Consider the following 22,603-nt stretch of genomic DNA (forward strand, 5'->3'; position numbering starts at 1 on the left):
TGCAGATGTGCATTCCATTAATGTCAGGTGTGAGTAAAATTGCAGCTTGCCCTCTGTCTCCTATTGCTGGTGATCCTTCAGTTCTACCTTCTTCTACCTCCTCTCTCTCCTCCAGTCAATAATTCTTCTTGCCTGTTTACTTGATACCAGACCCTGCATGCCAGCTGTTGTACTGTATTATTGTACTTTTCAAGGTGCTATACTGTAGGATTAAAAATGTTTTCTTTTTTCTATTTTGAATGTCTTATTTCTGTGAAAAGTATGATAAACTGATTATAGTACAGTACTATATAGTCAGTTGTGTTAGTTGGAAACCTCAGCTAACTTTGTTTCTTGGACTTACAAGCAAATTGGATTTGCAAATGTGCTCTTGGAACAGAACTCATTTGTATGTAGGGAACTTACTGTATAGTGATCTTAAGATATGTTAACTTGGAAGACAGAATTGTAGCTAACAGGCTATTTAAGTGGACTCTAAATGTCAGGTGAATTACTTATTCAACACATGTAAGTTCTGCTTCTCTTGTTAATGTAAGGTGGCTACTTTTAGAACCACTTTTATAAGAGGGATGCCGTGTGGACTTACACTCTCTCTAGCAATGACATTTTCACTGTCACTCTTTTTCCTTTGGTAGAAAGCAAATTTGATGGCCCTCTTTTCTATACAACTTTATCAGACTTTCCCCTTTCTTTCAGTGAAGACAAATTTACATTTAATGACTCAGGAAGCTTTGTAGTTTGGGCTGCCTCCTGCTTCTGCCAAATTCTGTGCTGCACGATGACCCTGGTCTCTGGCTTCTTTGTGCTGAAATTCACTCATTCACTATCAAATGACAACGAAGTACTTCCAAGAGAGGTCTTGGGGTCTGGCAGAAATGATAGTGAATCATGTTACAAAATAGTAAAAAAAAAAGAAAAAGAAAAATATATATGTATGTATGTATTAATCAGTGGACCTTGATTCACTGATTTGAAAGGGCTCGTTCCAGTTTCTGAAGCATTGCAGAGATAGAGTTTAGGAAATATTTTTTTTTAACTTTTTTGCATTTCAAAAAAAAAATTACTTTATCTCTTATTCCTTCTCCACCCTGTGCAGCTTAGAACAGCGAAACTTGACTTTGGAAACAGAAATGATGAGCCTCCACGATGAACTGGATCAAGAAAGGAAAAAGTTCACAATGATAGAAATCAAAATGCGAAATGCTGAACGGGCAAAAGAAGATGCAGAGAAAAGAAATGACATGCTTCAGAAAGAGATGGAGCAGTTTTTTTCCACGTTTGGGGAGCTGACAGTGGAACCCAGGAGAACCGAGAGAGGAAACACGATATGGATCCAGTGAGGGGCGCTCTCTCCCGCTGTCTCAAGCGGCCCTAGGAAGGACGCTGGGGATTCTGGTGGGAAGATTATATGGGACCAGGTGGCTGGTCACCTGGCTGTACAGAGTTCTAGCTGGGGAAGGCATATCATTTATAGACATTACCTACCCATATCTTCAATGTGTACCAAAGTTGTATCATGTCCCATAATGCTACTGTTAAGTGTTAAAACTGGATATGTGTATATAGAGTAGTTTTTAAAAAGTAAACTAAAAACAAGAAGCATATCTCAAGAATTATTTTATTGCCAGTCTTGTATTTAAAATGTTAAATCAGTATGTCATTGCAATTTAGCTTGCTTTCAAGCTTCACCCCTTGCACTTAACATAAGCTACTTTTGGCATTGTGTTATCATCAGCTTATTTTATAGATCAATATTTTTATTTCCCCTTTTGCTGAGGAAACGAAGATAAGCAGATATATAAATATATAAAAATATATATGAGATGAGTTATTAAAATCAAAAGAATACTTTGTGGCTGTGCTGTTTGTGCCAATAGAACTTTCCGTGACCAAAAAGAGAAATATAAATAATTTTATAAAATACGATGGAATCCCCCGGAAACTTTGAATCACTCTATGAATTCTGCCCTTGACACTGCTCAGTTTTCTTGGTGAGATGGTTTGACACAGGAAATTTTAGATTAAGTAAAAAGGTCTCCTTCTTAAGTCCCCTGGTCTGTCTTGCCCATGCCATAGACGCATGTCTCCTGTGCAGGATGCACTTTAGAGGGGGGAAAATCATTAAAAAAAAAAAAAAAAGAAGAAAGCATTTAAGTAGTCATGGCTTGAATTACTCTTTCTGCTGGATGGTTATGAGAGAAAATTCTTTCTGCCATTGGGAAATTGAGAAACAATGTTTGCTAATTATGGTGTCCATGTTGAGTACCCGTCCTCTACTCCACCCCCATCCCTACCAACCTCGCCCTACCCTGAACTGCTCTCTGGAAATGCAAACAGTGAAATAGTATTTCCATACCTCTCTCAGTTAAACTGCTGGAGTATGTGCCTTATATTCTTCTTTTGCTCAGGCTGACTGTTCTGTTACCATCTAGGATCCTTTCTGAACGAGAGCTGGCAAAGGTAGTTTGAAGCCAGAGGGAGGTGATGGAGGGAAAAGGGACCAGGAGAAGGAGGAGACACTTTGGAAGAAACTATCCGGCTTCTAATTTGCTTTTTTACAATATTGTCCTTCCCTATTAAAACATAGTTATTCACAATAATTTTAAAATGTGAATCTTTAAAAGTCCGATGGTGATAAATTTGTGAGCATCACTAATGATAACTTTCCAGACTCTCTAGGACTCTCTGGAGCTGGAGATTGGAGAGAACAATTCTTCACAATTAAATAAGACAATGATTTTGAGAAGCAAAGCGAATAAATCTTTCTCAGACTAGAAGAGAAAGTCACAAAAGGCATAATTAGAAATAAATACTACTTGAGTTTATGGGATTTGCGTTGTTTGGAGGTTTTCTGTGTGTATTTATTTTCGAGAGGACAGTAACCTTTACAACCTCTGTTCTTATCACTGTGCTGCCTTTGTTTATGAAGTTACACTGAGCAAGCTTATGTGGTCCTTTGGTATTAACCACTGTCTCTAAAGCAATAGTTCCTTTATCTTTAGTTCCCTTTTCTCTCTCTCTTCAATTCTGTAGCAAGATACTCCTACCTGGATATCCTATAGAAAATTCAACTGCAATATGTGCAAAAATGATCTCTTATCTTTTCCCAAGTCCCTGCCTTAGTTAACAAAAACCACAGACTCATAGGAAGCTGTATGTTACAACAGTAAAAATCAAAGATTATGCAAACTGCCCATGTTCAAATTTTTTCTAATTGTCCAGCTGTTACTAAATCTTTTGTGCATCTCTTTTTTTCATCTGTAGAATGGCTGGGCATAATAAAAACACTGCTCTCGTAGACTTATGTGGTTTCAGCAAGGTAGCTTATATCAGGTAGTATACAAGAAGGACTCCATCACTGTTAACTGGAATTTATCTGTACTATACCCTCTTCTTCATGTTAACATTCACTCATCAAGTACTGTCTAGTCCACCCATCCTCACCTTTTTCATCTGCTTGCTTTGATCAATTCTGCCCATCTCTTGATGAAATCGTCTCACCCAGCCCCTTGTGTTTTGGTATTTCATTTTCAGACTGCTTTTTCTAAGTCATCCTTCTGACCATTGTAGCCTTGTTAATAACATTCAAATGCCCCTCACACAGTGACTCTAACCTGCAGTTTCAGTCTCAGATCCTGCCACTTCCCCGCATACCTGCAATGCTATCTCATGCCTCTGAAACGTTCCACCTTCTTTATCTTTAAGATATATTTTTTTAATATGGACCATTTTTAAAGTCTTTATTGAGTTTTTACAATATTGTTTCTGTTTTTGTTTTGTTTTTTGGGTCATAAGGCAGATGGGATCTTAGATTTCTCATCAGGGATCAAACCTGCACCCCCTGCATTGAAAGGAAAATCTTAACACTGGACCACCCGCAAAGTCCCTCCACGTTTTATCATTGTGTGCATCTTGACTGCCTTCCTTCTATCTGGCACACACCAACCATGTATTTTTTTGTTTTTGTTTTTTGCCAAATCAAATGTCAGTTCAGTTCAGTTCGTGTGACCCCATGGACTGCAGCATGCCAGGCCTCCCTGTCCATCATCAGCTCCCGGAGTTTACTCAAACTCATGTCCATTGAGTTGATGATGCCATCCAAGATCTTATCCTCTGTCGTCTCCTTCTCCTCCTGCCTTCAATCTTTCCCAGTATCAAGGTCTTTTCAAATGAGTCAGTTCTTCCCATCAGGTGGCCAAAGTATTGGAGTTTCAGTTTCAGCATCCATCCTTCTAATGAATATTCAGGACTGATTTCCTTTAGGATGGACTGGTTGCATCTCCTTCCAGTCCAAGTGGCTCTGAAGAGTCTTCTTCAACACCACATTTCAAAAGCATCAATTCTTTGGCGCTCAGCTCTCTTTATTGTTCAACTCACATATCCATACATGACTACTGGAAAAACCATAGCCTTGACTAGATGAACCTTTGTTGCCAAAAGTAATGTCTCTGCTTTTTAATATGCTGTCTAGGTTGGTCATAACTTTTCTTCCAAGGAGTAAGCGTCTTTTAATTTCATGGCTGCAATCGCCATCTGCAGTGATTTGGGAGCCCAAAAAAATAAAGTCAGCCACTGTTTCCACTGTTTCCCCTTCTATTTGCCATGAACTGATGGGACCAGATGCCATGATCTTCATTTTCTGAATGCTGAGCTTTAAGCCAACTTTTTCACTCTCCTCTTTCACTTTCATCAAGAGTCTCTTTAGTTCTTTGCTTTCTGTCATTAGGGTGGTGTCATCTGCATATTTGAGGTTATTGCTATTTCTCTGGCAATCTTGATTCCAGGCTGTGCTTCATCCAGCCCAGCATTTCTCATCAAATGTCAGCTCCCCTTTAAAGCTTCCTAAGATCTCAATGGAAGGTTAGTTGTGCTTTGTGCTCCCAATCTATATATATATATATATATATATATATATATATATATATATATATATATATCTTTTACCCTTTTCCATGTTTGATTGTTTTCTTCACCAAGTTAAAAAGCAGTTTAGGAAGCAGCAAAGTGGAATGGTAATTGCAGGAAGCTGAGAACCATACAGAAGTAAGCATCTTAACAGTTAGGACATGGAACAATGGACTGGTTGGAAATTGGGAAAGGAGTACGTCAAGGCTGTATATTTTCACCCTTCTTATTTAACTTATATGCAGAGTACATGCAGGCTGGATGAAGCACAGGCTGAAATCTAGATTGCCAGAGAAATATCACTACCCTCAAATATGCAGATGACACCAACTTTATGGCAAAAAGCAAAGAGAAACGAAAGAGCCTCTTGATGCAGGTAAAAGAGGAGAATGAAAAAGCTGGCTTAAAACTTGGCATTCAGAAAACTAAGATCATGGCATCCAGTCCCATCACTTCATGGCAAATAGATGGGGAAACAATGGAGACAGTGGGCTGTTTTCTTGGGCTCCAAAATCACTGCATATGGTGACTGCAGCCATGAAATTAAAACATGCTTGCTCCTTGGAATAAAAGTTATGACCAACCTAGACAGCATGTTAAAAAGCAGAGACATTACTTTGTCCACATAGTCAAATCTTTGTCCATCTGGTCAAAGCTATGGTCTTCCCAGTTGTCACATATGGATGTGAGAGTTGGACCATAAAGAGAGCTAAGCACCATAGAATTGATGCTTTTGAACTGTGGTGTTGGAGCAGAGTCTTGTGAGTCCCTTGGACTACAAGGAGATTAAACCATTCCATACTAAAGGAAATCAGTCCTGGATATTCATTGTAGGGACTGATGCTGAAGCTGAAGCTCCAATATTTTGGCCATCTGATTCAAAGAACTGACTCATTGGGAAAGCTCCTATGCTGGGAAAGATTGAAGGTGGGAGGAGAAGGGGATGCTAGAGGATGAGATGGTTGGATGGCATCACTGGCTCGATGGACAAGAGTTTGAGCAAGCTCCGGGAGTTGGTGATGAACAAGGAAGCCTGGCGAGCTCCAGTCCATGGGGTCGCAAAGAGGCAGACATGACTAAGCAGCTGAACTGAACTGGACTGAATATACCTTAGGCAAGATGCAAAATAATGATAAGTTATTTAACCTTTGAGCCTTAGTTTTTTCATCTGTAAAGTGAAGACGATAACTCTCTTACTTTGAGGTGATGTGCCCTGGGCCTATCCAGGTGCCTGCCATGTAACTTGATTGATACCTCTATTGATAAATGGAGTTTCTTAAGGCACCAGAAAGATATCTTATTGATTTTAAGTGCCTCCTCCTCCATCATCACTGGCCTTCCCAGGTTGAAGCAATGGTAAAGAATTCTGCCTGCCAATGCAGAAGAAGCAAGAGATGCAGATCTCATCCCTGGATTGGAAAGATCCCCTAGAGCAGGAAATGGCAAACCGCTCCGGTATTCTTGCCTGGAAAATTTCATGTACAGAGGAGCCTGGTGGGTTACAGTCCATGGGGTTACAAAGAGTTAGACAAGACTGAGCACACACACTCTTCACCATTATTATGCCACAGACTATCAGCATGGAGAGTTAGCAGTAACTTTTGTCTTTGCTTTATGAGGGATACTGTTATTAATTTTAATTATAAATGTCAGTGATGACAATCTTTAGTCAATGCATGCTGTGAGCAATGTCCATCTGGATTTCTATTGGTTTTTATATTAATTCAGCTGAAAGCCTAGAAAAATATCAATGCAAATTGACATAAGAATAAATTGGAAATAAACAGGAAGTGTTGAGGATTCATTTGCTGCATTCTGTATACATTTCTTTAAAACTCTTTAGACAACTGTGATGATTTTTACATTACGGGCTCAGGAAAAAAGACTTGCTTCCAAATGAGTCTATAGTACTGGTTTGACTTATCAAACTATATGGCTGTGTATCCTTTAATGAACATTTAAAATAGAAATGCCCCTGCCATCAAGCTAACTAAAGTGTAGATTTCATATGTAAATTTATCATGAAGTGACTAAAAACTCCAAGTGGAATTTAAATAATGTCATTCCAATTTATTCACACGCTGAGGATTCCTTTTACAAAGTTAGATCAATGCTAGATAAGAGTTTAAATCTCTTTTTAAAGATATAGTTAATATGATATAATATTATAAAATTAATTCATATAATTAGTAGCACCATAATTTTAATGATATAATTATCTCATTGGAAATGCAGGAGCGGATTAAAGATTGGGGTTGTTGTTTAGTTGATTTCCTTTAGAACTGTTTGGTTTGATCTACTTGCAGTCTTAGGAACTCTCAAAGAGTCTTTTCCAGCACCACAGTTTGAAAGCATTGATTCTTCGGTGCTCAGCCTAGACTAGGGTTGTTCTTTAGTTGTTAAGTCGTTTCCAACCCCGTGAACTGTAGCCCACCAGGCTCCTCTGTTCATGGGATTCTCCAGGCAAGTATACTGGAGTGAGTTGCCATTTCCTTCTCCAGGGCACCTCATGGACCCAGGGATCAAACCCATGCCTCCTGCATTGGCAGGTGGATTCCTTACTGCTGAGCCACCAAGGAAGCCCCAGGGAGCCAACCACAAACCCCAGTGTTCCTTACATTGCAGATTTGTGCCCTCTTGGTGTAGCACCCTAGAAGAGAAAATGCATGAATTTTTGCATTCAGAGACCTGGATCATAATCCCAGCTTTGCAGCTTAGTAGTTATGTCAAGTTTGCAAGCCTGTTCATTTTTATGTAAAATTGGGATAATAATACTGTCTTTTCCTTATTAGATTTTTTTGAGGCATGAATAAGTGATTAGCACAGTATTGGGCATATATTAAGTGTTCTATAAATGGTAGCTGTTGGCCCCCGAATTACTCCTGTTAAAAGGATGCTTCTGGAGCTCATAGCCAGATTCTGGCCTTGGGAAACTGACCAGCAATGAAACACTAGTATGCACAGCAGCAGAGGGTGTAATTGCGACCCTGTCTCAAGGACTCTAATTTTGCCTTTTCTTAGATGACCTGCTGAGATTGATGACAAGAAAGAGGCATGCCGAAAGCATCCTTTCTATTTGCAATTAATACAATTACATTCATGATCTGGGAATAAAATCTAAAGAACCACCTCTAACTAACTGTCCACCAATTTTATCTATGTGGACACAGAGGAAGACAAGGGGCATTAAAGGTATAGGTAAAATACAGTGAAAGTGCCTAAGGATGTGGGCCAGTGAACATGCCTACAGTCATATCAGCATCACCTTTAGTGAATATTCGTTGAAGGATTCCACATTCTAGACTAGCAGGAAGCTAAGTTTGCTCAGATTCACATGAATCATTCACAGATTCATTCACATGAATCTGAGCAAATCCGAGGAGATATTGAAGGACAGGAATGCCTGGCGTGTTGCAGTTCACAGCGTTGCAGAGTCAGATGCAACTTAGTGACTGAACAACAACATGTCCCTTGAGTCAGTGATGGCTATCTAACCATCTCATCTTCTGCCACCCCCTTCTCCTTTTACCTTCAATCTTTTCCAGCATCAGAGTTTTTTCCAATGAATCGGCTGTTTGCATTAGGTGGCCAAAGTATCAGAGCTTCAGCAACAGCTCTTCTAAATGACTATTCAGGGTTGATTTCCTTTAGGACTGATTAGTTTGATCTACTTGCAGTCCCAGGAACTCTCAAGAGTCTTTTCCAGCACCACAGTTCAAAAGCATCATTTCTTCGGTGCTCGGCCTAATTTACAATAATTTCCGCATGAGATGTATTGCAGATGTTAAAAGATCACAGAGGTGAGGCTGGGCAAGGCACTGCAGAGCCATGGCTATGACATGAGCCATAAAGGATAGGTTGGAGGTAATCAACAGGGGGCAGCTTGGAGCCAGGACCTCCCTGGAGTACACGTGGAACAGCATGTACGAAGGTGCTTGTGCTACAGACTCTAGGGAGGGGGCCTTTTCAAATACACAAGATGACCTATCCAGCCTGTGCCGTCGAGGTGGCCTTCTACCTATCAACCTTCTTGCACCCTGTGAGACTTGAAAACACACTTAGGTCCCAGGCGGCTTCTAACCTTTTATTCAAAGGAAGCAGCCAGGGTGTGAAGTGTTTTGTGTTGTTTGAATTCACAAACCACAGGGAAAGAGTGCTGGATTGCTGGCTCCTGGAGGTCTCTTTCATTATTCTCTTTATAGTCTTCTTAATGGGACCAGTGGGAAATGAGCCAAGTGTTAGCACTGCCCAGCTGAAGGGCCTCTTGTTGCCAAGTGACTTGGATAATGAACAGTTTCCCAGGCAGCCTGACTTTACTGAACCTACTTTAGAGCTTTGAGCAGAAAGTTTAGCCAATGAAAAGTGTGTTAACATCCCATTTATGGCTCAGGTCCAGGGCTGAATGACACTCTTTATTTATGGACTGTGTGTACCTGCTGTCATCATAGCCCCTTGAGGCTCAAGCCCAGGTGAGACCAGCCCACACGGGTAGAAGTCCTTTTGTTTTATCTTAGGGGTCCCTTTCTTAAGTGGAGAGTACAGGTAACAGGATAACACTGAATTGTCTGAGTGAAGAGTCAAGTTGGACTATTTGCTTGGAGCAAAGCTATCTCTTGGCTCTGAGGGGAGCCCTTGAGGAATCTGTGAAAACACCAAGTCCATCCTAGCCCTTTCCTCCCAACATACACGTTCCCTGCCTCCACAAGAGTCATTAGAATTGGCTAACGACTCTTAGCCAATTAGAACAGGCTAATTGAATAGAACAGGCTAATAGACGTGAAGAACACTTCACCCTCTGTTGTTGTTGCCATTTAGCTGTCCAGTCATGTCTGACTCTTTTGTGACCCTATGGACTATAGCCTGCCAGGTTCCTCTGCCCATGGGATTTCCCAGGCAAGAATTCTTGGAGTGGGTTGCCATTTCCTTTTCAGGGGATCTTCCTGACCCAGGGATCGACCCATAACTCCTTCATTGGCAGGTGGATGCTGCTGGGCCACCTGGGAAGCCCTCACCCTCTGTTACTTTTCATCAAAGTAGCTAATGGCCCATGTCGCTCGTCTCTGCCTGTGAGCTCATCCCCGTCTTGCTCAGCACATTCCCACATTTGCTTCAAACTCTGATCCCTCCCCCATCCCCCAACCTTTCCATTACACCTTCTAGATCTGCCAGTGTCCCCTCTACATCTTTCCTGAAGCAGCTATGTCCTAAAGACATGGCTGTCCTGCAGCCCTCTCCAGGATGGCCTATTTTTCCTTCCCACAAGACAATTCAACACAAATGATAATTCCCACAATTATCATTAGCCTGACGGAGAGGAAGGTCTCTCTTTGCTTTTTATTGCTCCTTTTGGAGCGTTGATCCTCTCACCTCCCTAAGAGCCTTCTTGGAAGTACATGTCACAGGAAAGAGTATTTTTAGCATCCAATCAGCTGTTTGTCCTCACCTCTGGCCAAACAGCTCCTCAACCTATTCGGTCCTGAAAAATCTTACTCTCCTCTGCCCAAACATCAGCCACCTATGCCCAAGGTTGACCTCACACCATGGCGTTACAAAAAGTTGTTGCTCTTCTTGGGTCACTAAGTCGTGTCCGATACAGTGACCCCATGAACTGCAGAATGCCAGGCTTCCTTGTCCTTCACTATCTCCCAAAGTTTGATCAAGTCCACTGACTCGGTGATGTTATCTAACCATCTCATCCTCTGTCATCCCCTTCTCCTCCTGCCCTCAGTCTTTCCCAGCATCGGAGTCTTTTCTAATGGGTCGGCTTTTGCATCAGATGTTCAAATTATTGGAGTTTCAGCTTCAGCATCAGTCCTTCCAGTGACTATTCAGAGATGATTCCTTTAGGATTGACTGGTTTGATCTCCTTGCAGTCCAAGGGACTCTCAAGCCTAGCATTTCATATGATGTCCTCTGCATACAAATTAAACAAGTGAGGTGATAATATACAGCCTAAAAATAACTGCACCATCACCAAAATGTCACCAAGCATCCAATCTCTGATTATCACCTCTTCTCTTTCTAGATCACTCCTTTTTGCACCATCACTCCAACAACTCTTGAACACTCCCAAAGTATCTCAGAGCCATGGACTTGCCTAAATTTTCCCAAATTATTATCCCCTCATGCCATCCCTCATGGCATCACTTCCCTCCTTGACCAACTTAGCTTCTGTGGCTGTCCATCATATTTATTCCTTGGATTAGGAAATGGCAACCCATCCCAGTATTCCTGCCTGGGAAATTCCATGGACCAAGGAACCTGGTGGTTTACAGCTCGTGGGGTGCCAAAGAGTCAGACATAACTGAGTACGTGCTCACACACTCTACTCTCAAATCCCTTCACCTTCTCTTCCACCACTCCACTCACCTGGGAAGCAAAGAAAAGAACTCAACTTTGGCTAAATCCAATTTCTGCTTCCTCCTAACCTTCATCTAAAAAACTAAACGTGGCTGAAGCGCAAAGACCACTGACTGACTTGTCTACCTTATATAAAAATGTCTCATTTCCCTCTCATTGTTGTCCAATAACTTATTTTTGTAAATTTTAAGATCTATTTCACACTTCATAAGCCCCATGAGCTCTTTCTATCCTCATATTCAGCTGATAATCTTACTTATATAAACTTACTTACCGATGGCCTCTTTTTACTGAGGGGAAAAAAAAATCCACAAAGCACATGAGATTTTAGCTCCCCAACCAGGGATCAAACCCATACTCCCTGCATTGGAAGGTGAAGTTTTTACCTCTGGACGACTAGGGAAGTCCGTTTTAATGTTTCATCGTCATATCTACCAGACAAACTACGCCTGCACTGTACACCCATCTTAGCTCTTGTTCCCAAAACCGTGCTGCCTGCTCCACCCAGGCCAACGATTCCTCTTTGAGAGCACACCTCTCCTATTCCAGAATATCGCTCCTTCAAATAGATATTCTTTCTCTCTTGCATTAGATGTTTTGCTCTTAACTATTAAGCCCATCCATACATACTTATATTTTGGTAACTTTTTAAAAAATCCTTTCATCTTATCTATATATACATATGTCTAATTTCAACATCATTCTTCTGCTTCACTCTTCAGAAAAAAAAAAAAAAACTTGAATTTTCTGACCTCATTTCTAACTGCTGGCTTCCCATGTTCTCTTGAACTCGGTGGAATCATGCTATCTCGCTCAAAATTGCAGAGAAACTACCGTAGTCAAGGTCAGCCATGGCCTTCATAAAATCAAGTCCAATTGTCTGTCTTCCGTCTCCATCTTAGCTGTTCAGTGACATTGTCTGTGGTGTCCACTCCCTCATTTTTGAAACACTTTGTTTGGCTTCCAGGACAGCACGTGTTCCTGGTTTTCCCTCTGCTTTACTAGACATTCTTTAGAACACCCTCCTCTTCCTGACCTCTGTATGTTGGAACAAGAGAAACATTCATCTTTGGACTCTTCTTCACCTACCCTCAACCTCTTAAGCCTCTTATAATCTCCTTGTTTCAATCAACACTTATGACTCTCAAATTTATGTTTCCGTTCAACTTCTTTCCTACCTCCAACCTCGTAGAAACTCTAGCTACTTCATAGGAGTATCTAATGAACTGACATTTCCAACAAGAAATATGAATTTCTTCACAAATATGTTCCTAGCCCATTGTTCTCAGTCAACTGCACCATCATTTACCTTGCAGCTTAGATTTCTTAAAAATACAATCATTCCTTCATCTCTTTCTTCCGTATCACATTTCAATCCATCAACAGATCTTGTCAACTCTGCCTTCACAACGTATTAATTAGACTCTGACTCCTGCTCCTTCTCAGCACCAGCTCTTCTTAGCCCAAGTTCCATCATGCTTTTCTGGACTCCTGATACACCTTACAATGGATTCTTTGTTTCCATTCTTGTCTTTTTTCTTAACCTCCTCTCTCTATTCAGCAGCAAGGGAGGTACTTTTTAAAAAGAAAAACTATGGCATTTCCATGCTCAACTCTATCCATCATCTTCCCATGATAGATCAAATCCCAGGATCTTGTCATGCTCTTACTCTTTCTACCTCTTCAGTTTCATTTATTATCACACTTGTCTTGTCCATTCTGCTTTATTCACAAGAGGTAGTGTGTGCTCGGTTTTGTCTGACACTTTGAGATCCCCTAGACTGCAGCCCACCGGGCTCCCCTGTCCGTGGAATTTTCCTGCCAAGAATACTGGAGTGGGCTGCCATTTCCTCTTCCTAGGGATCTTCCCAATCCAGGGATCAAACCCACATCTCCCCAGTCTCCTGAACTGGCCAGGCACATTCTTTACCACTGAGTAGTCACTGGGGAAGCCTTTTACTCACAAGACTCATTCTTTATATATACAAACAAACTCTTGCTCCAAGGCCTCTGAACTTGCTTGTCCCTCAGATACTAATATAACTCATTCCCTCACTTTATTCAGGTCTCCGCTCAAATATCACCTCTTCTGAGAACCTTGCCCTGATCACCTCATCTAAATGATACGCCTTATCATGCCTTATCCTTTTAACTACTTTGTCTGTTCTCTTAGTGCTATACAGGACCTTGAGCATCCCTCATTGCTCAGTTGGTAAAGAATCTGCCTGCAATGCAGGAAACCCCGGTTCGATTCCTGGGTCAGGAAGATCCGCTGGAGAAGGGATAGGATACCCACTCCAGTATTCTTGGGCTTCCCTTATGGCTCAGCCGGTAAAGAATCCATCAGCATTGAGGGAAACCTGGGTTCCATCCCTGGGCTGGGAAGATCCCCTGGAGAAGGGAAAGGCTACCCACTCCAGTATTCTGGCCTGGAGAATCCCATGGACTATATAGTCTGTGGGGTCACAAAGAGTCGGACATGACTGAATGACTTTCACTTTCACTTTTTCAGTGTGCATAGAACAATCATGAGAAGACTGAAGTACTTAATCAATATCTGTGGCATGGGTCAGTGAGTGAATGTTCAGAGTTCAATGTCAAGTTTCTGGTTCACATATTCAGTGATGTTCTGAGTTGGAGTTTCTAACAGAAAATAACAAATGACTAAAGTCTACCGTATTTTAGGGCTCCAACAACCATCACAGACTGAACAAATTTCAAAGATTTGGCTTCCTATGAGAACATCAGTGCAGAGAGACTCCAGTATCTGCTGTGATGTTATTTACTAACTTGGATATTTTGAAATATGAGCCTCAAGCTCAGCATTCAGGCCCAATAGCTCTCAAAAGAAACATGTATCAAAATGAATTTTATATTATGTAGAAAAAAGCATCCATGCTATTTTTGTTGTGGTTTTTTAGCCTCTGAACCTCTTACCTATTTTTCCCTGAGGATACAAATATCACAAGTCATTGGTAAGGTGTCAAAATGCCATCACATTTCTCCTTTTTTCTGAAGACTGAAATTTGTTTGTTGTTGTTTAGTTGCTAAGTCTTGTCCAACTTTTTGGCACCCCATGGACTGTGCCCAGGCTCCTCTGTGCATGGGTTTTCCCAGGCAAGAATACTAGAGTGGGTTGACATTTCCTTCTCCAGGAGATCTTCCCAACCCAGGGATCCAACCCACATCTGCATTGGCAGGCAGAATTCTTTACTGCTGAGTCACCAGGGAAGCCCTTCATTAATTGTAATTATGTACAATTAGACAAAATGATAACATCTAAAGAAGCAGATTCTGTGTTTCATTTGCTTTAAGAGAATAATAAAAATGGAATCATTCAAATCATGCCACTAATTTGAACACATTATTATTTTCAAAGAAAGTAACAGATGAGTTAAAGATATTTTGCTTCAACCACTTTTTTTTAAACTGTTAAGCTTTATTTACTCTGAAGTTGTGAGGATAAGAACTATGTTGTATTCATCTCCTACCAAGGACACATAGAGAGATGTTCAACAAATGCCTTTGGAGTGAATGAATGTGCCACTTATGAATGTAACTCAGAATTTAAATTAGAAATTTAGAGCAATTTTCTGAGAGCTTGATTTGCACCAAATCCAAGTTTGCAAAATACTAACATTAAGAAATAAGCAATTGCTTTTTGAAAGTCTTCCTTTTATAAAAGAAGCACTTTAATATCAATAGTTTCCTCAGTCCATGTAAGATATTATTTGGTTTATAAAAATTGATTTTGTGTATAGTTAGTTGTTCATAAATAACCCTTTGACAAATGCAAATATAAAAGTGTTCATGAAAGCAAATTGTGAGAGATACACTTTTCTAGGAAGAGTGTGGAGAGTTTTTAAGATGAATAACATTTTATATCTGCTTTTGAGTTGCAGACAACGTGGATCATTGGGCAAAAAGAAGAAAAAGAAGGGCAGAACCAGAAGTTCAGTGTCAAGGAAGTGAACCATGGAGTAAAATTTGAATCTTCTCAATGGCATTTCAGACTTATTTTACATTAAGTTTTGTACTATGATAAACAAGTCTTTAATATGTGACAAGAGAGGATGGGAAATGCCAAAGTGGGGTTTGATTCTTGCGTATGTACCATCACACTTCATGTGCTTAGGAACTGTGCATGTCAACAGTTTGTTTCAGTAGCAAAAGAGAAGACACTGATCTACAAGGATGAACAGACCAAATTCAGTCTGGACCTGGGGAGATGACTTGCCATGTTCAGCGGTCCCTGATGTGAACTGATCTGAGACAATAGCGTTTTCAGTGTGTTTCCCTACTTGCAAATGCCTTCCAGGTATGCCTTTCAAACTTCGGAGAGGAAAGAGATGCAACAAGTAGCTTTCTGATAAATCCATAAGGTCAAAAACCTCTACCTTGAGTATAAGTGAAAGTGAAGTCGTTCAGTTGTGTCCGACTCTTAGTGACCCCATGGACTGCAGCCTACCAGGCTCCTCTGTCCATGGGATTTTCCAGGCAAGAGTACTAGAGTGGGGGTACCGTTGCCTTCTTCAGGGGATCTTCCTGGCCCAGGGATTGAACCCGGGTCTCTCACATTGTAGATAGACGCTTTACCGTCTGAGCCACCAGGGAGGTCCACCTTGAGTGTAACCCAGTGCAACTGCTGAGCAAACAGAATCCTCCTTCTAGAATGGCTGTTGCACAAGCAAGAAAGGTAGTTTTCAAGATATTTTTATTCTCACTGTAAATGCAGTCAAAATGACCCACATATTTGGTAACTTTTCATGGCACCTGGTATACACCAATAACTCCTTCTGATCCTTTTTCTCCATAAGCAGTCTTATGGAATGCGATTCCCCTTCTTAAAATTGTATTTTCAGGTACCTATACTTGGCCACTTTTAAACTTATCTTATTAACAGAGTAAAGATATGTGATTTAAAATAGAAGCTATGCCAGAGATAACAAATGGCTTTTGGTTTCTATTTTTCTCATATATAAAAGGTTCAGTTCAGTTCAATTCAGTCACTCAGTCGTGTCCGACTCTTTGCGACCCCATGAATCGCAGCACGCCAGCCCTCCCCATCCATCATCAACTCCCGGAGTTCACCCAAACTAAATTGTGTTAACTCAGAAGAATAGGTATGTTTATCTTCCAGATTTTCTTTGTAATGGTTAGCTGGTTAAATAAAACATTGTATTTACAGAAATAAAAGGCCATTCCTCAATTTTTTAGATGTTTCCAGCTTGACATGGGTTTGCTGACCTTATCAAGACATAAAATCATAAATTCACTGAGGAGTAAGGTTAACTACCACATAGACACACACACACACAGACAACTTTGACCTCTCTCTTGAGTAATGAGATTAGAAGAAACTAGTCTCAAATGAAAGTAGAGCTTTCTACATGGTCACATATGTATTACACACTCATTACCCAAAGTGAGAAAGTAGGTCACTCCTCATTTCTCATTTATTCCCTGGCACAATCAGACTGCACAATGAAATCATGTGATATGCTTCAGAGCTACTGTCAGGACATAAAACCCAAGACAATGAGCAGCACGACAATAGTTAGCAACAGGCAAACTCCAACAGTCTGGGTTTGGATTTGGTTTTATGTTACTAGAAGCAGATTTGCTCTGTTTTTTAATAGTTCATAAGAAACAGAAATCACAATGTATTGACTTCATATCCACCTACAAAGAGTTCAAAAAAGCCAAAGTTCTCCCCCCATTCATCCTCTTGTTTCACCAACATCTTGAAAATAAAAAAGGAAAAAAAAAACACACACACACAAAATGAAAAAGAGAAAGGACATAAATGATTTAAATAATTTCAGTCCTTATTAAACATCACTGAAGTGCATTTGATCTATCAGGCTGACTTTCAATTCTCACCATTAAGACCTTGCAAAGAAACTGGATGTGCATAGTTTTGCTTCCCAGGGTTGATCTAGAACTATAAAGGTGAGATGTGTATGAATGTGTGTGTGTGTTTTAAGTTCATTTCATAAACACAGACACAGGACAATTCTCATCATTTGTAATGGTCTTTGGAGTCCAATCATGCAGAGTAACAGGCAGGTGTAAGTTAGGTCTTGTTGCAAGATATACATGGCAAGGTGAACAGTTCAGTGCTAACTAGGGGTGGGAGATTTCTGTCCATTAGGATATACTGGCCATTGGTCCCACATAATCAAAAGTTAGATGTACAGGAGTTCATATACAGAGATCTTCCATTTCAGCTTGTTGACCAAGGAAATGAGTCAAAGTGAGCCATTTCAGACAGCCAAAAAACTGTCCAAGTGCTAAAAGAGATAAAATCTTATATTTTAATCACATGGAAAATAATTAGTGTAACTATGTACATTATAAGTTGATTGTTGTTCTTAGAGAAAGAGTTTCCATTCTGGGTTCAATAATCTCTGTGGAAAATACGCACATTGTGCATTGTGAGCAGGGTAGGGTGGAGATTTCTCTTCAGACCCAAAGTGGTTGGAATCAAAGATTCCTCAGTCTATTTAATCCCTTTCTCTGAGCTATACAAGATAAATTCTCTTCAGCTAACCTGGTTGATAGCATTCATCACAGAGCATGATGCTTCTAAGATTTAGATTATTGTATGTTGAGAATTACACAGAAATAGATTTGGAATAATTTAGATTTTGCAATGACTATTTAAAATTTTAAAGTCCATTTTGCTCATTCTGCCCCCCACCCCTTCCCTGGCAAGTCATAAAAGGATTTATCTAATCTCACCTATTCTACTTATTCTATTTGTCAAGGCCTATTTTCTGATTTACCAGTCAGCTGCCATCAGTATCCTTAGGTAATAGTTTTCTGATAATGATAACAGACTGAGAAAAAACTATACAGCTCCCTGGCCTTCAATTAAATAGTTTACTCCAAGTGGAGGTAACAGACCAGGCCCTGGTCCACCTATGGGGTACATTCTCTCAAAGCTCAGTTATCAGATTCTTGAAGATGCAAGATTATTATCAGTTTTTATTCCACAAGAAAAAATTTGGTTATTAGGCCAGTGTATCTCTTTTGGACACATTGGCCAACAGAATATATATAGAAATATCAAAGTGGTGGTGGTGGTTTTGCCAAGCTCTCTCAAAAATCTAGTTTCTCCTGCACATGGGCATGTAGCTATCCCTCCTGTAAAATACTACAAAACATTTCTTGAAGGATCACTATGAAACTACTTGCCCTTTAAGGAAGGTCAGGCCAACTTCGCATTCTGAAAGGAACCCCAACCATAGGCAGGAATCTCACTTTTCCTAAGAGTGACCTGACACCCCCTACCTGAAAAGCAGGAGACGCCTTTTGAAGGAATGGGTGACTGCACCAGAAATAATTGTTTTTTCAAGAAAAGAAGATTCAGTGCAGAACATAGTATATTCTGTGGATCTGGTAACAACATAATCACCTCCTGAAGTGACTCGAATAAAATGGACCCAAGATTGTGAAGGGTGGGGACTTCTGCAATGATGGTTCTTTCTGTTGGCCTATCGCCTGTTGCTTTGATAATCTAGGAAAATTAATTGTAGAAGCTGTCAAGAAGCTAACCCTTAGCTTGCTTTGTAATACATGATATCTCAATATAAAGGTTGTTCCATTTTTCCTTGACTGGAGGGAGTTCTGGCTAAAGGTAACCCGTTTCCAAGAGACAACAAGAGAGGCCAGACTAGTCGAGTTTAGAGAAGTAAGTAAGTAGCAATTGGACGTAGCAAGTAATGGTGGGGGACTTTAGGTAGTTCTTGCCTGGTTTCATCTGAGTGGAAAAAAAATCACTTCCACATACATGAGAGTCTAACTGTCGAGTGGTTTGAAGACGCTGGCTGGAGATTTCCTTTTGTCTCCTGGTGTTGTTTTGTGGCTGATGAAATTCTCCCTGGGATTCACTCTCTTTCAACAGCTTCGTGCTCTCTGCACTTAATCTCATGTGGTTAAAGGGCCAGGAGGGGAGACGCCACAGGTATAGCAAGAGAAGAGCGCAGAGAAAGGAGATAAACAAAGAAAAAGGAAAGCAGAGAAGAGAAACTTTAAAGGGGGAGGGGGACTAAGAGGGAGGGTTGAGAAAGTGTGACACAAAGAAAATTGAGAGAACTCATGCGAATGTGGAAGCATTTTCCCAATCAGATTGTCTGCAATATTAACCAAAAGCAAGGGCAGCAAGATAGAGACACTGGGCCACTTCTATTCCAGGGGACAAACTGCACAGTCTACTAATTTTTCTCTCCATTTTGAACAAATGACCTCTTGTCATGAAATCTATGGTGCGAAGCAATCCCTGGTAAATGGCAGCATTGCTCCTGTGGCAATGGTGGGAGTTGATTCTATTGCTTAGGAAGAGATACGGCTTCCTTATCGTTGTGTTTAAGGCAGTTTTCAGAGCACTGGCATTCCTGTCTGCTCTGTTTTCAGAGGGATTCCATTTGCCCGTCATCTCACACTCAACCAACCATCCTGTGTGTTTCGCTTCTTCTTCAGCTGAAATACTACCACATTGGTGAGCACCAAAATGGTCAGAGTGCAAACAGTTGTGATGGATACTTCACTAGAGTGAATAAGAGGAGAAGGGTCGACCTGGTCCTGTTATTGCTGAGAAGTTATCCTGGTATGGCCTTGTATGGAACCAGGATGTTTCACAGTGCCTCCTTCAAGTGCCTGGGAAAGCACTTTCATTTATTTTTGAGCTAAGTTCAGGAGATTTTGCTAAACATTGACATCAATGCTTCATGGCTTTTAAGACACTCTATTGCTAAAGCTATTTAGCAGCAGTAACTTATGGGCAGAGTTATTGCTGTCACGTCAACTTGTGGTACAAAACTCAGATGATCAGCCCTTCTTGAATTGGTGAAATTTATGAAAAAATAAACATGAGACATTGGCCACTTTAAGGAGTCGGGGAAACCCCTGAGGAATGTCTGTGGATGTTTTCAAATGCTAACCTGAGGATCGCCCTGGGCTTTGGGTATTTTTTTTAAGTAATTTTTTTTTTAATTCCAGAAGAGGGAAGTAATATTTCTTCTCAAAATAAAACCTTGACAAGGTATAAACACGGAAAATAGCACAGTCATGGAAAACACAACCCACAATCTAAAAATAGCCTAGGCAAACTCATTTTTTGTTAGGGATACCATGTAGAGGCAGCCCCCCTCTATTTCAGAGAAGGGTTCCCATCAGATATGGACGCACTAACCCTGCCTCACTAGCTGCCAATCTCTTCTCAGTTGTGACACATAATTTGCAAAAGACAAATGAGGGTCTCCTTTCTAAAACAGGAATGTCGGCGTCTCCTAGAATCTGGGTCATACTTCCTTTAGCTCTTCCTCCCACGTGGCCACACTACCCTAGCCTCTCCTACCCACTCACTATCAGAGAAAAGACCCTCAGCTGTTATGCCTACCTTCCTTCGTAAAGGTCAAACCATTCAGTACCTGGAAACTGTTACCCTCTCCCACCCCGCACTGTACGTAAGCATCACATATGTTCTTTCTACAAATTGGTTTACAGGTGCCATTTAATCAGTTCAGATTTGGAAGCTACATCTTCAAGGGTCCAAGAGAACTCACTCCCTCCCCATATTCCACCCTTTACACATTTTCTTATAAGACATACAGCTTAATCAATTAACAAACTAAATAGCTTATATACTGGCAATATATTACAGATGGGTTTATGTCAGAGTAATAGATCACATGAAATGGACCATGTGGTACCCCAGTGCGTGATGTCTTGGGAGAGCCCTGAGGACACTGACAGTAGCATCTCTAAGTAAGTGGTGCTGTATGAATACAGACACATGCGGATCTGTATCTACATCCATCTGACTAGGCCAATAGGAGCAGGTAGATGCAAGATAGAGACACACACATGCTGGATGGGGCCACTGCACACCTTGTCATGCCATTTGAAAGGGCAGTTACAGGTCACTAGTTCTGCAGCCATTAAAATTACACTTTATGGAGAAGGCTTCTCTAATTGTGTTTGATTTGCTTTCTGTAGTAAAAGCATCATTGGAAGAATACCAAAGCAAGAGCAACTAGGAGTTAAATATACATTTGGCTTAGCTGCAATACAGAACTCTGGAGAAGAAGCAGGCTGAAAGATGTGTTTCAATTTTAGACTCGGATTCTCTCCCTTGCCACGTTCTTGTCGTTGCGTGTCTGCGTTTGCGTGTGTGCGTGAGTGTCTGTGTGTGTGTTCCATCACATCATCTCCTGAAGAACGCTGGGTTTCGCAGGCAGGCGGCTAGTCACCTGCAACAACCCAGGGGTCCTGCCGAGGCTTCCAGGCTGCTGTCAGTGTCAGATGCCAGGGTCTGGTCGGTGGACATGGAGGAGATGTCGTTGACGGATGAGGAAGGAGGGAGACTCTCACTGCTGTTCACGGCTGCACCTGTGCTAAGAAAACGAAGACCGACATGACTAAACCTGGAACTAGACTCAGCTGGATGTCACTCAGCGGCCAAGTGTGTGCACGTACGATAAGGCAGTGGTCCCCAACCTTTTTGGCAAGAGGGACCAGTTTCATGGAAGACAATTCTTCCACAGAGCAATAAGGGGGGGGGGGGTGGTTTGGGGATGACTCATGCGCCTTGCCTTTACTGTGCATTTTATTTCTATTATTATTACATCAGCTCCACCTCAGATCATCAGGCATTATTAGATCCTGAAGGTTGGGACCCTAGATAGGGGATGTCTGCTCCATCATTCATTTGACAAGTCCTCATAAAACCACTAACACAGAGCAGTACATTAGACTGTGAACACGAGGATAACAACACAGTGTCCCTGGTCACAAGTTATTCAAGGGTTAATGCAATAATTCAAAATTGGGAAAGGAGTACATCAAGGCTGTATATTGTCACTCTGCTTATTTAACTTATAATATGCGGAGTACATCATGAGAAACGCTGGGCTGGATGAAGCACAAGCTGGAATCAGTGTTGCTGGGAGAAATATCAATAACCTCAGATATGCAGATGACACCACCCTTATGGCAGAAAGTAAAGAGAAACTAAAAAGCCTCCTGATGGAGGTGAAAGAGGAGAGTGAACAAGCTGGCTTAAAACTCAACATTCAAACAGTGAAGATCATGGCATCTGGACCCATCATTTCGTGGCAAATAGATGGGGAAAGAATGGAAACAGTGACAGACTTTATTTTGGGGTCCCAAAGTCACTGAAGATTGTGACTGCAGCATGAAAATAAAAGACACTTGCCCCTTGGAAGAAAAACTATGGCCAACCTAGACAGCATATTAAAAAGGAGAGACATTACTTTGTTCACAGAGGTCTGTCTAGTCAAAGCTATGGTTTTTCCAATAGTCATGTATGGTG

At 41.0% G+C, this 22,603-nt stretch overlaps 2 protein-coding genes across 18 annotated transcripts in view; one reads left to right on the forward strand and one right to left on the reverse strand.

The window, feature by feature from the left end:
- Nucleotides 1–1,846, forward strand: part of ARHGAP24 (Rho GTPase activating protein 24) — a 574,044-nt gene extending 572,198 nt beyond the window's left edge. For 5 of the 6 annotated variants that reach the window (XM_069594608.1, XM_069594611.1, XM_069594610.1 and 2 more), the window contains one exon: nucleotides 1,097–1,604. In XM_069594608.1, the coding sequence (XP_069450709.1) occupies nucleotides 1,097–1,340 (244 nt within the window). In that variant the 3' untranslated portion in view covers nucleotides 1,341–1,604. Of the gene's footprint in view, nucleotides 1–1,096 lie in introns of all 6 variants that reach the window. The other variant, XM_069594606.1, reaches the window with a different exon arrangement.
- An 18,918-nt stretch (nucleotides 1,847–20,764) lies between these two features.
- The window catches only part of MAPK10 (mitogen-activated protein kinase 10), a 415,330-nt gene continuing 413,491 nt past the window's right edge, over nucleotides 20,765–22,603 (reverse strand). For 7 of the 12 annotated variants that reach the window (XM_069593214.1, XM_069593211.1, XM_069593210.1 and 4 more), the window contains one exon: nucleotides 20,765–21,660. In XM_069593214.1, the coding sequence (XP_069449315.1) occupies nucleotides 21,518–21,660 (143 nt within the window). In that variant the 3' untranslated portion in view covers nucleotides 20,765–21,517. Of the gene's footprint in view, nucleotides 21,666–22,603 lie in introns of all 12 variants that reach the window. The other 5 variants (XM_069593220.1, XM_069593218.1, XM_069593215.1 and 2 more) reach the window with 1 other exon arrangement.

Source organism: Ovis canadensis, chromosome 6, assembly GCF_042477335.2.
Source record: "Ovis canadensis isolate MfBH-ARS-UI-01 breed Bighorn chromosome 6, ARS-UI_OviCan_v2, whole genome shotgun sequence".
NCBI lineage: Eukaryota > Metazoa > Chordata > Mammalia > Artiodactyla > Bovidae > Ovis > Ovis canadensis.